Source organism: Ixodes scapularis, unplaced genomic scaffold, assembly GCF_016920785.2.
Source record: "Ixodes scapularis isolate PalLabHiFi unplaced genomic scaffold, ASM1692078v2 PGA_scaffold0__279_contigs__length_252992795, whole genome shotgun sequence".
Classification (NCBI taxonomy): Eukaryota; Metazoa; Arthropoda; class Arachnida; order Ixodida; family Ixodidae; genus Ixodes; species Ixodes scapularis.
The window spans coordinates 63,610,588-63,622,539 of record NW_024609835.1 but is presented as its reverse complement, the minus strand read 5'-3'; the positions used below and the strand labels follow the sequence as shown (position 1 = coordinate 63,622,539).

At 47.2% G+C, this 11,952-nt stretch overlaps 1 protein-coding gene across 1 annotated transcript in view; it reads left to right on the top strand.

The window, feature by feature from the left end:
- The first annotated feature begins 767 nt into the window (after nucleotides 1–767).
- Nucleotides 768–11,952, top strand: part of LOC115319878 (4-coumarate--CoA ligase 1-like) — a 58,704-nt gene continuing 47,519 nt past the window's right edge. Inside the window, exons 1-2 of the mRNA XM_040205439.3 lie at nucleotides 768–896; nucleotides 9,553–9,754. Coding sequence (XP_040061373.1) covers nucleotides 768–896; nucleotides 9,553–9,754 — 331 coding nt within the window. The remainder of the gene's footprint in view (nucleotides 897–9,552; nucleotides 9,755–11,952) is intronic.

Below are 11,952 nucleotides of genomic sequence, written 5' to 3'. Positions count from 1 at the left end.
GGGTGAGCGAGGGACTTAGGTCGATGTGGCTGTGAGGGTGAGTGAGGGCGTCCTCAAATGCCGACCTCTGTCCTGACAACGTCAGCCTCGCCGCAGCTTTGCTCATCCCGAGACAAACTACGTCACTATTGCGCCGGATGGGACGTGCTCTCCACTGGCTGCTCTCCTAGCGCTTGCCAGGGCGGGCCGTTTATACCGAAAAATACAGTCATCAGGACGAAAATATTCCCTGGGGAAGGGAAGAAGGGAAACAGGGACAAAAGACAAACACATATATCTAAACACAGCTAGGTGACTGGTGCGCGACCGAAAATATCCACCTCTCCATTATAGGTGGAGCGCTCTACCAACTGAGCTAACCAGGGGTTAGACGTCAGTAGAGCAAACGGGTTTTATCAGTTGCCAAGGGTGAAGTTAGCGATTTAAGGTTATAATTATAATGGAATTAAAAAAAAACGTACGATTGTCATTTACGGATATTATGTATCATATTCAGCCTATTTCTGGACACGACAGGTATATTTCAAATTTCGTGGAAGTATTCTTTAAAGGAACTCTTCAAAGAAACATTTGGCTCCACCGGACTCCCTAGCCGCGGGCATTCGCTTCTTGCTCACCCGAAATCGTCATGCGGCAGGAGTCCGTGGACGTTTCTTCAGCTCCGGCTGTAGTTCTAATGATGTTTATGCGGCACTGTAAACCTATGCACCAACCACTTTTGTTTTCTTGTTTTTTCAGGGTAATCTAATACAACACGTGTAGAAAAAATGACACTCAAGGCCCGGATCGAAAATGGCATTGTCTATTCCCCGTACCCATCGGAACCTGTGCCGGAAATGACGTTTTACCAGGCGGTGAAACAGTGCCTCGAGCAATATGGCTGCCGAACTGCTCTGGTAATCTTGACAACATATGTTTAATTTAACTGTGCTTTTGTATACATAGGGGGTCAAAAATACCTGGCCTCGATCTAAACTGAAGCGCAAAAATCAGCGCCAGCACCCAGACTTGGGAAATAATCCGTTTCAAGTAACTGATTGCTTATAATCCGTTACTTTTTAAAGTAATTTTGTAATTGCTACGTTAATCTTTTGTGGCCGTAATTTGTAATCTATTTTCGTTATAAATATTACCAACGGAATAATTTAATTACTCGTTACCTCTTAAATATATGAACATATTTCCAGAAACTGGAGCAATATGATCAGGCAATCCAGCAGCGCACAGATAGCAAGTTCAACAAAAGAATAACCGATAAGAAAACACGATGTTTTGTATGACCTGTCTCTAGAACGGCTGGAATAACGTGTAAGGCATATACAAATACGCGAAAAACAAAGATGAAAAAGACAAGGCCGAGATGGTGTTGTCCTTTTGATCTCTTAGGAGAGGTAGACGCTGCTCCTGAGCATGATCACCGTGAGCTTTCTTTGCAGAATTCCGTGAATGATTTCCGGTCGCCGTATGCTAGCGGGATGGCGGACGTGGTTGCAGCTTTCGCTGCTTTGTCAGCTTACAGGTTAATGGAGTGGACGTACATTATTTCTCTTTAGTACCATATTTTATTTTTACAATGAATACTGTGATACGCGCGTACGAAAAATGGGAAGTAAGGCTGCAGAACATTTTTGAAAACATCGAAATTGTTTCTATTGTTTTTCTTGATAATTACAGAAAAGAAACGTGAAAGTAATTTCTAGCGCAACGGGTGAGTAATCCGTTAATTATCAGCCAAAGTAATTTGTAACGGTAATTCGTTACATTTGAGGCTCTGTAATTTGTAAATGTAACCAGGGCGTTGAACCGAAACCCAACCTTTATTTTTAGCCGAACGGGAACGAAACCGAACCGAAATCTTCGCCGCTATCTTGGAATTAAAACTGGACCTGAACCGGAAAAAGATATAACGGTAACCGGTTCAGAGTAATTGTTTTTGCCTTTTTGTTAGTATCACAGAACGAAAATATGGGAATAAAATAATGAATTGCAATGTATAATAAATTGTCTGTTTTCGTGGCGCTTTTGCATTGGTGCTATGATTAGCCATGTATCACACGGCACGTGACTCACTGCGTCAAGTGAGTCAAGCGGAGAGATCTATGAACGCGCACACTATATGAAGCGAGGCTCTGTTAACATATTTAATGTCCTTTGCTGTTTATAAACCTGCAAATTGGATTGCAGCAACTAGGCTAAAATAATTTTCACTCCAGTGATATATTTTTTTATGACAACTATGTTATTCAATGTGTCGAAGTTGAAAGCATAAAAATCAACTGCAGCAGAACTCAATGCATCAAATGAAACTAAGAAACAGTAAAATTTTTAGGGTCATTGTTTTTGTCAACACTTACTTTTATCACCATGATCCTACACAAATGTTTAACATGACGAAAATAATCCCTGGAGAAGGGGAGCAAGAGGGACAAAGCACAAACACAAACCCAAGATTTGTGTTTGTCCTTTGTCTCTCTTGTTCCTTTTTTCCAGCGATTATTTTCGTCATTCTTGTCCAGCTCGCTCGTACCTTTGCGCTTAATTGCATCATAAAGTTTAACAATATTGTCTTTTTCGACCCTTGTGGGTTGCAGGCTTTTTGCCTTGAGTCTTCATAAAAAGAAAAATCCTCAGCAATTTTTTTTACATTTAAGGCTACTTTGAAATATTTACAAAATTATATATTATAACTAGTGGCGAGCAATGTTTCTTAGAATATTTTTCCACCAAGGGGAGAGGCACAGCGAATCATTTGCGTCGGTTCTCCTCCAAGAACGACGGTCGCTTTCCGCAATTTTGCAATTCTTGGATAAAAAATGTCATACCCTTACTGAAAAAGTCATTTGTACGAGATATTTCTTGTGTCTAATAAACAATTATGAATCATATAAGATATACAAGAAAATATAAGAACTTTATAAGAACTACATAAGATATATGAGAACATCTAAGAACTATACAAGAAACGGTTAAGAAACGGTTAATTAACTTTTCACAAGTTTTTTATGTGGTTCTTATATGTTCTTAAATAGTTATAATATGGCTCTTGTATGGTTCTTATATGTTCCTCTATTTATTTTATGATACATATATGTTTATTGGACACAGAAGTTTCTCATACAAATTAGATTTTTCAATAGGGACCATTGCGATTCACACGATTACCAGCGACCTCCGCACTTCCCCGTGCCCCGTTGTTCAGCAGCACCATGAGTTGCAGAGTGAAATTTACGACAGTATGAAATGCGGGACATTTTGAGGATTTTAAAGTTTCCCGCGGGACGCGGGACACGAGCCCTTAATGCGGGACAGTCCCGCGAGTCGCGGGACGGGTGGTCACCCTAACTTGAGCCTAACACCACACTTTCCCCACAGAACTGTGACGTCCGCCCCAAGTTTCAGTTCACACCTCCGGCGAAGAGCGCGCGGGAGGACGGTGCGCTCTTGCTAGGTACCGGCATACTGGTGACAGGGCTGCTTGCCCTTCTGTGTTGCCAGACGTCAGTGTCCTTGATCTTATTGCTGGTTAAAATGGGCTTGGTAGCTCCAAAAGCCGAGGTAAAACCTAAACTCTGCATACCTGTATAGGAAATGGTGCATCTTCGCTCTGGTCAGCATCGGACCGGATGTGGTCTTTGTTACGACGCCAAATGACAGCGCTATAGTCCAGCTCTACCCGTAGCTTGTAGGAAACGGGTCCACTCCTCGACACGATGGTGGCCTTCAACCACTTGTTCCATGGTCGGCAATTGAACACGCGAACTTGTTCGCCGATCTGACAAGCTGACACGCCTGACATTCCTGAATTCCTGACAAGCTGGCAAAAGGGTTAAGCCCAAGAGAAAGCGGTCCAGGTCCGCGCCTCCTCGTCAGGCAGGCGATATTGTCAGGACCTTCGTGCGGCGTGACCGCAAGGAAACTTCGTGCGCTGTTCCCGCGCCGAAGATGACCCCCCCAAAAGAGCGTGAAACAGTGCCCCAATTCAACCGGAAACAGGTTAGAAATCGGAATGCCAGCCTGATCAAATATCAGTCCCCACGTTGCGGCGCCAGTTTATACGGGCTTCTAGCTCCGATTCCCTCAGACCCTGTCCCCGGATGAACATTGCACAGCAATACTTCGCTCTCGGGAAAAAGGTTTATTCACTCACTTATTGCCTGGGGGGATTCGGGATCGGGGAACGGTCATCAGCGTGGCCGAGGCAGCAGCTGCTCCGTGTCCGAGCGGTGGTCGTCCACACCGCGTCATGGGGACGATGTCGTACAGGGTCGCTGTCCGGTCCGTTGGTCGAGTCCGCAACTCAACGTCGCGCCCGCACCGCTCCGCGCCAGCGTCCGTCTCCCGTCGATTCCCGTGCCAGCGTCCTCCTTCCCTGTCACCGCTGCACGCTTCCCTTGCGGTCCGCCGTTCAAGAGCCGCCGTCGGAGAGAGCCGCCATCCGAGAGACAGACCTCTCTGTCCCGTGTCCCCCTTTCGAGTTTTCGCTCCTTTGTTCTGGGTAGCCAGTCGCGTGACGTCAGTTGGCCTCGGGGAGCGGCGTACTCGGATTGGTACGCGAGGCCATCGCCGTTGCCCCGAGGCATGGCGCACCTTGGAGGCATGGCGCGTTAAAAGGGCAACTCCGGTCCATACTTTCGATTTTGGGATTATGGCTGTTTTTAGTGCAGTTAGCGCCATTGAGTTGCAAGGTGTAATTCTTTTCTCGTTATTGTGCGTAGTTTTAAAGATATCGACGTCTCAAAATTTTGTTCGGGGCGCGGCCGACAAAACCGAAACTAGCCGCTCGAGGTTCCGGCAACACTGGAAATCAGCCTCTATGTGGACGTGACGCCAAGATCGTTCTCGTTCAGCGAGTACGCAGTCCAAGCGGCACCTACCTCTGTTGCGCTAATCGTCTAAAGATAGAAGGTAAACTGATTTTGTTTTAATTCTGTATACGTGGTAGTTATCCAGCATATGTAGCAAAAGTTAGTGCGTATACCCAAAAGCTAGCGACTGGAAAACCCGTCAACTCGTTCGGTGGCGTAATCGTTGGCCGCAGCCGCGCGTGCGCTATGCCGTGCCGTACTTGTTGCTTGTATACCGAAAAACTAGCGACTGGAAAACGAGTGAACTCGTTCGGTGCCGTACTCAGCAGCTGTCGGCGTGCGTGCGGTCTCCCGCACTCGTCGCTAGGCCTAAATTGTCATCGGGGCTCCGTGGATGGAGCGGCGTTGCTCTACGCCGCGCTGCTAGTAACGTACAGTGCTGGCGCTTTCGCGCGGCGGGTCAGTCCCAGACACGAAGCTTTGAGGCTCTCCGGCGCGTTCCGGAACAACCGAAGAGACGTGTGTCAAGCTGTAGACGTCTGTTTTTTCGTTATTTTTTTCTCAGGCGCGTAAAAGCCGAATTTGTAAGCTACGACACTAACTCACCACATAAGTTCGTCCAGGTAGTGAATCTTTGTACAAACAAAAAAAACTTGCCGCACTAAGAAAAATAAAAAAAAAAGTTCTTTGGGCAGTCATTTTTTTCTCAAAGCTAGCAAAAGTTTGTGTGGGTGATAAAGGAAAACAGAAAACGTTAGCAAGGTGAGAACACTTTTTTTCCCTTTCGCATTCCCACCCCCACCCACAACAATTTTTTTATTAGAATACATAGGATCTTAAGTTTTCCTTCGTAACTTTTAACTAAGGCTATTGTTTTTTTTGTTTTTTTTTGCATTTTTAAATATTATATTTACCTCTAGCCGAACTCGGGCAAATTAGAGAGTTGTAACTTACAAATCCGAAGTTTTCACGATTTCTTTAAAGTTTCTTGTGGTATTCACAAGCGCAGTGTTAATTAATACTGCTGCGTAACGGGTTCGAACGATTGGGAGGCGAATGTTTATATCGCATGAGCTTCACGCGCCGGCTGTTCGCTAGTAGTCGTTACGGACCTGAATACTACGGACGAGATTGCGTAGTAAACAAGCAGTGACGCAAAGCAGAACAATGTTTTCGTTTTCATTACAAACTTCAGTGTTTGGAGCTAGTTACTGGTTGTACTCTACATGCCCACCATTCCCCATTCAACAGACATTCAGTGGAGCATGAATGCTCAATCTTCAACACTGCACTTGACAATGACTGTTTTATTTATTGGTCAGGATACTCTTATCGTGTTTACCTTTTCTGTACATGTACGATGGGCAAAGAGCGACGGCACGGCATCCTTTTTAAGCCTCGACCCCTTCGCTGACAAGCCACAAGCAACCAACACCAGTAGGTTCTGTTCGTAACTCTCCGGCGAAAAATGATCGGAGCAGAGCTTCGATCTGGGGGTCGACGTCCAAGGCTTTCAAAGTCGACTCGACGAACAGCGTTCACCCACACCTTCTCCAATTTCCGATCCGTTGGAAACTTGTGAAAAAGCACCTCCGGGTTGCGCAGCGGCTTGTCTGAGCAGCCCATAGCGCTTTAAGTTGTACTCGGCATCTTTCGAAGAACAGCTGGGCAGTCTTGGGCGCACCGAGTTGCTCGCCAAAACGAGTCTAGGAGACCTCACAAGCAAATAAACAAAAGGCTATACCGAAGCTACACGGGCTACAGGTGAAAGCAACGGCTAAACACGCAATTACAAGCCGAAGTAGCGGTGGTAGCGGCCCAAAGAAGCGCACGCGACGGCTGCGTCGTGCTCCCGTCCGGAACGGAGGAAAAAAAGAGGACGATGTTGACATCACGGCCCAATGTTGCTTTAGCGATCGGCAACCCGCTGGCCGGCCGCTAAGGAGCAGCGGCTCGCGGCGGGTCGCGTTTTTATTATCGGCATTAGTTGAGAATGCGGCGTCCCACGGACGTGCAATTTTGGCTGGGGTCGTATTTTGTGTCACTAAAGCGATACCAGTAATTTAATTCATTTTGAGTTTTGGCCGGAGTTGCCCTTTAAGCTTCTGCCGGGGTTTGGGGCCCGAAACGTCGGCGCGGGGGAGGGCAGCCAGATCTCCACAACCTCTAGCTACATCATATCTTTATGTAGGGTGCCTACATGTTTCCGCCGCTCCGCTGTTTTGGGTGGCGACAACGATTGTGATACCTGTTGCCGACAAACCAGTGTTGCGTACCTCGTCACCATGGCAACCTCCGCTGTTTTCGTCGACCATTTCGTCACACTCACGGGTCGTGCGCTCGGACTATACGCCGCTAATCCTGGTTAGGGCTAGAGAGCGCTCACCGCTCTCGTTCCGACGGCGAGGTTTTAGCGTTTAATGCCGGTGTGTTGCGTTCTATTTTGTCGCGGGAACTCGCGTTTCGATAAAAGCAACGCATACTTCCTGCTCGCAACTTCAATATATGAAACACCCGAATAAAGAGAGCGACAGCCACGACAACCGCCATCACGCTGAGCCTCCCACTCCTCTTATGAACGGAAATGGAAATGGCCTCACAGTGTTGCCGGTGTGTCGAGACTACAGAAACTCAACGTTGTTTACGTTTAGCGAAATAAGAAGTTGGAAAAAATGGCGGTGGGAGAGGATCTGGGAAAGGGTAACAAGAAGTTGGCGCCACCCTAAAGCGGAGCGGAAACATGTAGGCACCCTAGCTTTATGTGTACGACCCCCACGCTCTTCTGAACTTGGAAAGAACTTGTTCAGAAGTTACTGGACAAATCCAACAGACTTAATGCCAGTCGATGGAACTGATATCAAATTTCACCGTGTGGCAGGTGTGTAACTATGGTGCCTGGAATACGACTGCTGGGTTTACCGCGTCTAAAAAAACTGGTCTCTCAATTTCCGCCGGAATACGTCATACAAGTGCGATGATATCGCCGGCCGCGATCCTGGCGCTGTCCCAGCAGCGGTGGTGGGCGTGCAGACGCTTGTTTTGCTGGAGGTCTCTCTCCAGTGTGACACTCCACGGGAAATTCAGCAGCCAGAAGTTGGGTCACTGTGATGACAGCGACATTCGCGATCGCTCGTACTTTTCGCACGCATCTCTAAGAGCAACCGCCAGGATCGCGACATCCGACATCCGACAGCCTGACACTCCGGCTCCCGTGACGTCACTTGTTGCCATTTCAGGGCCACTTTTGATGCATGGCCAGGATAGGGCGCTAAATGCACCAGTCGGACACACGCTCCAGGCACCATAAAAGAGTGGAAGATGGGAGACTTCGGTCAATTGACCCGCCGCCAAGAAATTAAAAAAATACTGCTCGTGTTCGCACGTGTATCGTGTTCACGACGTTGGACACATGCGTACAAAAAAAAAACATGTTACATAAAAAAAAAAGAAAATCCCGGGCATTATTTAGAGCTTGAGGTGACTCTTGTCTCGGGCGCCCCGATTTCGCGCTCCCCGAAACTTTCCTGATCCTCTCCAGTGGCGCCTCCAGTTTTTGCTACCATTAAACAAACATGTTATGACAATGAAAAAACGGTTAAAGTGCAGGCGAGCTGGTGTAAGTTATACGAGATGATTGAAAACCTGAGACTCTGGTTTGAAAAACGGGAAATCGTGAAGTAGAAAGAAAAAGGGACAGACAACGTCTCAAACTCAGCTAAAAACTTTATTGCCTCTACGCCTTATGTACACCTCCCCTGGATGTCGAACGTCGCCACCACCACAACGGTTGATCACTGAACTACAAACAATACACCGAACTTCACAACCCTTCGTTTTATTTTTTTTTATTTTTTTATATATATATACTTAATTTCATGTTGGACTCCACTCCTTTCGAGTGTATCGTCTTAGCAACAAAACAAGCAGAAAGAATAGCTCTCCAGTTTATTGGCATAGTAAGCTGGCAGTGTGCGCCGACGTGAATTCTTGCTATCCAAAGACGCGAAATGCGGTTATTGGTTGAATTACTGTAGAGCTTTCTCCACGCCACTGGCGTTCATTTGGGCACCATTGCGCCACTGTCGTCACCGGCGCGAATGTTAAAATTGACGCCGCTCCTCCACCCGCAAAAACGGGGATGGCAACAGTTTTTTCTGGCATAGACTGTTTTCTACTCGCTCTTTTCTGTGGATACGCAACGACGAAGAAAAGTTTCGCGCTGGAGCACAATAGCCAACTCTCTGTAATCTCACTGATGCTCTCCAAGGGTTCGATGCCCGCATAATCGTAACACCCCCGAGCACCTCTTGGATAAAACTGGAAGATGTTATTTTTTGCTTTTCTGAACGGAACCCCCTATCCCAGGAATTCTTCCGTCCGTAAGTGCATTAACGCGCTAGATTTAGCAGAGAAATTGACGTCACACGACGTCATGTTATCACGTGACATCACGTCGAGTGACGTCAAGTTCTCTAAATGTAGCGGCGAAATGTGCCGGACGTGAACTGATATCAGGTTGCGCGACGTCATATCACGTGACGCCAAGTTCCCGACCAAATCTGTCCGTAAAATCGAGTTCACAGTGTCACGCCATACCATGGCGTCATGGGAAGTCACGTTACTCAGCATATTCGCCTCATGGAGCCTAGCCTAAACGATGACGTCCTGCGCATCTCTTGTTTTTAAGGCGGTATTGCCATACAATACGGGTGTCGCGGATCAAGTCTGAATTGTCAACATATTGCAGGTCTGGAACGACGAAGAGATCACTTTTGCAGAGCTCCTCAAGATGTGTCAGCGATATGCCGCTGGGTTCCAGAGACACGGCGTTAAGAAAGGCGACAAGGTCCTGGTACATGTGGACAATTCCCTGGAAGACATGATCGCCTTGTACAGCGTCGTTTTTGCCGGGGGAGTTTCTGTGGCATCCCATCTGATCTTGTCAGACGGTGAGGATAAAATATGGTCGTGACTTCCGCGAAAGAATATTTCGTAGAAAGGTAAACTTCACTGCTTTGACTGTCGGCTAGACAATCTGCATATTAAAAGACGAACGCGAGATTGTGACAGAGACACTGTCAAGGTGACGTTCCTGCCTTGGGATTGTGCCCCGTATTCGTCGATCACTGCGTCGAGAGTTTTTATTGTCTCACATCTTTCTGTGCGCGCCAAATAGTGTTTACGGGTTTCCAACTTTCAACGTTTGCCCATAAATGAAGGCACACTATACTGCGCCAAAACGTACTATCTGAAAAAGAATAAAAAGAAGCACACAACGAAAGATGGGACAAGGAAGGGCACGTGCACTTTTGTGCTGTCTTCTTCTCTCCTGACCAAATGGGTGTGCGTTCTTTCTTGGTGTCCTTACCGCAGGGTACTTCGCAACTCGTTTAGTTTATTTCAACTACTCTGAGTTTTTTTTACTTTTCCCACAGCACCAACTGTTTCTCCCACTCCTAAGTTCATGTTCTCGCGAGTAGAGGAGAGGCAGCTTCTTGGAGAGCCTCGAGCACCGGGGCTACCAAGAGCCACTGTATCTATGGCAGCGCAGCTACGCTGCCATATACAGTGGCTCTAGGGCTAACTGGTTGCCGGTCAGCAATGGCCTAGGTGGAGGCTGACCCAACGGCCACTGTCAAAGTACTTGTTCTGACTGAATTAAGACACAACTGGGAAAGACCACGATTACCATATTAACCCAAGAGCCGTATTTCGGGAGATTTTTGCCTGTGGGCGGAGCCAAGGCCGTCGCCAACGCCGAATACTCCTCCCGCGAATACAGCGTAAACTAAATGTGCAACACGGCGTCGACCAATCAGCAGATTGTGACGTCACAGTATTGGAAACGGCATTTGAAGCGTGAAATAGAAGCGTTCAGTCTCGGCGTCTCGGTGACAGTTTGTTCTTGGCCGGCTTGCTAGAACAGCGTCAGCGGAGACTTGCTGAAAGAAACCAGAAAAGAGGAAGACGACGACGTTGAGAGGATGCCACACCGAGCGTCGGCGGTGCCTCAATCTGAGCCCCGGGCCTCAGTACCTGGAAGGTGGCAGCTTTCTTCTTTACTGTTTTCAACACCGCCACCACATCAAATTCTGACAAAAGGAGAAGGCGATCATACAGCCGCACAGTGATTGGAAAAAGGCCTCCTCAAAAATCTATGACGATCGGAGCCTTATACCCGTGCCACACGGGCAACTCGAATGCCATTTACAATGAATGACATTTATGTGTTCGACATATCAGCTCGGAATCTGTCGCACGTGGAATGCGCCACGCCCGGAGTGTCGCGCTCTGATTGGCCGTGCACTCAAATGTTATTCGTTGTAAATGGCATTCGAGTGCCTGTGTGGCACGGGTATTACTAATACCCGTGCCACACGGGCAACTCGAATGCCATTTACAACGAATGACATGACCCGTGCCACACAGGCGACTCGAATGCTATTTCCAACGAATGACATTTGAGCGGACGGCCAATCAGCACGCGACACTCCGGGCGTGGCGCATTCCACGCGCGACAGATTGCGAGCTGATTCGTCGATCACACAAATGTCATTCGTTTTAAAAAGCATTCGAGTTGTCCGTGTGGCACGGGTATAAGTTTAATACTTTTTTGTTTCCTAGCCAACTTAATTGCCAACTTTCCATTAGGTAATTTCAAGATAATACAACAAGGAATTATGGCCTTTCAAGCAGCCGAAACCAGTGCCATGGTTGACATTCCAAAGTGTCACCGAAACCCAAAAGCAAAACAGATACATTTATGAATTCTCATGCAGAGGAACTGTTTTGGACATCAACATCATCTTGCAAAGCTTTGTACTTAAAACATTCCCAAATTCCGATACACGCATGAGGTGAAGCGGATCTTCCTAATGACTGCAGTATCTCTGCGTATTACCGTTACTCAAGTCCTACAATAAGTGGCTTCCAAGGTTAGAGTGCAGCCCTTTTTATTTGAAACGCTGTTCCGTAGAACAGGATTGATACGAGCGACTTGTACTATCGGGGAAAAATGAAATGCAAACAGAGGAGCGCGTGGCTCGCGGTACAGGCTGCGCCACCCGGAAGTGAGCCTACACTCTAAGCCCGGTACCACTTAGTAAGATGGACATTTATTCAATTTTTTTCCACTTAACTTTAAGGG